Source organism: Emys orbicularis, chromosome 13 (genome assembly GCF_028017835.1).
Source record: "Emys orbicularis isolate rEmyOrb1 chromosome 13, rEmyOrb1.hap1, whole genome shotgun sequence".
Taxonomy (NCBI): Eukaryota; Metazoa; Chordata; order Testudines; family Emydidae; genus Emys; species Emys orbicularis.
In genome coordinates this window covers 14418606-14420769 of record NC_088695.1, presented here as the reverse complement: position 1 = coordinate 14420769, position 2164 = coordinate 14418606, and the positions used below count along the sequence as shown (strand labels likewise).

Genomic DNA, 2164 nt, shown 5'->3' with positions numbered 1-2164 from the left:
TAGTAAGGTAGATAGAGAGACTACAGAATGTACATCTGCACATCCATATACTCACACCATCCCTTGCAGAACAACTTGAAATATTAGCCATTATCTTCAGTCTCATCAGCAGTGGCCATCATAGTGGCCCCTCCCAAGGGATAGATCTCTCTCTCCTACCATCCACAGACTGGGATACAACTTCTATAATATGTTATGCCAGAGGTTCTGAAACTGGGGGTCATGACCCCCCCCCATCCCCCAGGGTGTCATGTGGTTATTACATATGTCACAAGCTGACAGCCTCCACCCTCAAATGCCACTCCACCTCCAGGATTTATATTCGTGTTAAATATTTTTTTAAAATGTATTTTTAATTTATAAGGGGGGGTCACACTCAGAGGCTTGCTGTGTGAAAGGGATCACCAATACAGAAATTTAAGAACCACTATGTTACACTGACACCACTATATCTAATGCATATTCAGTAGGGTTCCCCACCCCCCTTTCCCTTATTTGTATTTCCTCATCCTACTAATATTGAGGTGTCTTTCCTCTATAGGTTAGTATATTAATACATGTAACGACCATTTCAGGTCATGATCAAACCCATCACCCCTTGCTTAAGCGGATTTGCAGTTATTACTTCCATGTTCCTTGTGGCAACACTTACTGGACCATTCTAACTCCTGCCATTGAGCAAGCTCTTCTTAGTTCCCAAAATCTAAAGGTAACGGCTGATCTGTGCCAAGGGTTACAGCCTACTTAACCACACATATGCTAACAAATGCTTCAGCTAATATCTTACAGGATACAGGCCTGTAGGTTTCTTGCATTGCAGCTGAATATCATGAAAGTACTAAATATAATGAAGGCACTGAATATAGTAAAGGTAAGCTAGCCCTATGAGCATGTTATCCACAGTTCTATGCTCTTTGTTTTTTTTTTTTTTTAAATAAGATCGACACTACTTTAGAAATTTGAATTTCTGCAACATTTTCCCTACTGCTATTTTTACCTCCTTGTTTTTCAGGCTGTAGACAATGGGGTTTAACATGGGGGTCAAGATGCTGTACTGGATGGAAAACATTTTGTCCAGAACCACAGAGGAGACTGAGCTGGGTTTTGTGTACTGGAAAAAAGCTGTCAAGTACAACAAGCCAACAACAATAAGGTGGGAGCTGCAGGTGGAGAAGGCTTTACGCCTGCCCTCCACAAAGCGTATCCTCAGGATGGTGGAGATGATGTGAATGTAGGAGATTAGGGTGAGGAGGAAGGATCTCAACCCAAAGACCACAGCAGAAGTAAGAAGCACCACTTGATTGGTGAGGATCTCCGTGCAGGACAGTTGTAACAGAGGAGGGAGCTCGCAGCTGAAATGGCTGATTTGATTGGGCCCACAGAAATGCAACTTGAGAGCAAAAACAGTGTTAAGAAGGGCATAGAAGAAGCCCATGATCCATGCACCACTCACCAGCTGAACACAGATCCCTTTCCTCATTGTCTGCACGTAATGCAATGGGTCACAGATGGCAGCATAGCGGTCATAAGCCATGGCTAAGAGAATGAAACTGTCAGCACCAACCGAGAGGATAAAAAGGAACATCTGTGCAATGCAGCTATTGACAGAAATAGTTTTGTGCTCTGCTAGGAAGTTCATCAGCATATTAGGCACCATGACTGAGGAATAGCAGATATCAACAAAGGATAAATTGAAGAGAAAGAAGTACATAGGGGTGTGAAGGTGAGAATCAGCTCTTATCACCACCATGATCACTATGTTACCACTCAGAGTGATTAGGTAAATAACTAAAAACACCAGGAAGAGGAAAATCTGCATCTGTGTGTCACTGGAAAGTCTCAGGAGGATAAATTCGGTCACTGTGGTTTTATTTTTCATTGTCATTTAATCAGGAAATCTATGACCTGGAGACCAGAAAACAAATGAAATTAACACTTATCATAAAAATAAATTGAAACAGTATGTGCAGATCATCTGTTCCATAGGATGAATGTAAAGAGAGTCCTATTCCATTCTGTAAAATGTGTGTTTTAAGTAGACTAAATTTAGAGAGAGAGAGAGAGAGAGAGAGAGACGTGAGATGGCATTTGTGTGTTTTAAATAGACAAATTAGGCTGAATACACAAAAGGACTTGGGCACCTAACTGCCACTTTAGAAGCCTA

The 2164-nt window shown here is 41.5% G+C and overlaps 1 protein-coding gene across 1 annotated transcript; it reads right to left on the bottom strand.

Annotated features, from left to right (window-relative positions):
- Positions 1 to 946: 946 nt before the first annotated feature.
- On the bottom strand, positions 947 to 1885 carry LOC135888137 (olfactory receptor 5G9-like). The gene has a single exon (XM_065415948.1). The coding sequence runs from the start codon at positions 1883 to 1885 to the stop codon at positions 947 to 949; it is 939 nt and encodes a 312-aa protein (XP_065272020.1).
- Positions 1886 to 2164: the final 279 nt, after the last annotated feature.